Below are 854 nucleotides of genomic sequence, written 5' to 3'. Positions count from 1 at the left end.
TACCTTTATTGTGCACGGGGGGCTCCCCGAAGCCGCGGGAAGGGTGAGGGGTGCCGGAGACGCAGCGGGTGGCACGGCAGCAGCGGCACAGCTACTCCCTGCGGGAGGAAGCAGCGGGGAGGTCGGCGGCGGCTCGTCCCCAACGCTGTCCCCCCCGTCCCGGCACTCACAGCGCGCGCTGCTTGTAGAGGCGCAGCGCCTGCTCGGCCACCAGCTCCATGAAGCGCGGGTCGTCCCACGGCACCGCGCCCGGCACCGTCAGCACCAGCGGCTCCTCGTCGAAGAGCTGCACGGTCACCTGCGTGTCCGGCGGCGCCGACGGGTCCTCCGCGTTGGGGGCCTTGGAAAGCACCTGGGGGGGGACACGCACCCGGCTTGTCCCCGAGGTGTCCCCCGCGCGCCACAATCGCCCCTTTCTGCCCGTGACCCGCTTTGCTGGCAAGGGTGAATGCGGCCCCGTGTTGTGCTGCAAAACCTGGTGCAGAGCCCGTGCAAGGCGCTGTGCAAAGCCCTGCACGGCTCCYTGTGCGCGGTGCAGAGCCTTGGGGGTTGTGCAAGCCCGTGCAAAGCTGCAGGACGAGCCCCGTGCAGAGCCTGCGCTGAGGCCTGGGCAGAGCCCTGTGCAAATGGCCGTGCAGAGCCCCATGCAGAGCTTCAGGGTGCAAACCCCATTGCAAAGCCYYGTTGCAAAGGGCTGTGCAAAGCACCGTGCAAATCCCTATTGCAAAGCCCCGTTGCAAAGGGCCGTGCAAAGCACCATGCAAATCCCTATTGCAAAGCCCCGTTGCAAAGGGCCGTGCAAAGCACCATGCAAATCCCTATTGCAAAGCCTCGTTGCAAAGGGCTGTGCAAAG

The 854-nt window shown here is 66.4% G+C and overlaps 1 protein-coding gene across 1 annotated transcript in view; it reads right to left on the bottom strand.

Moving 5' to 3' along the window:
* CLU (clusterin) overlaps positions 1–854 on the bottom strand; it is a 7,060-nt gene continuing 6,206 nt past the window's right edge. The window contains exons 7-8 of the mRNA XM_026041142.1: positions 171–352; positions 1–98 (exon numbers count right to left, since the gene is read on the bottom strand). Of these exons, the coding sequence (XP_025896927.1) occupies positions 92–98; positions 171–352 (189 nt within the window). The 3' untranslated portion in view covers positions 1–91. The remainder of the gene's footprint in view (positions 99–170; positions 353–854) is intronic.

Source organism: Nothoprocta perdicaria, unplaced genomic scaffold, assembly GCF_003342845.1.
Source record: "Nothoprocta perdicaria isolate Ctin4 unplaced genomic scaffold, notPer1 scaffold_101, whole genome shotgun sequence".
NCBI classification, from domain to species: Eukaryota; Metazoa; Chordata; class Aves; order Tinamiformes; family Tinamidae; genus Nothoprocta; species Nothoprocta perdicaria.
Note: the sequence above shows the minus strand (reverse complement) of the source record. Positions and strands in the feature narration are given on the sequence as shown.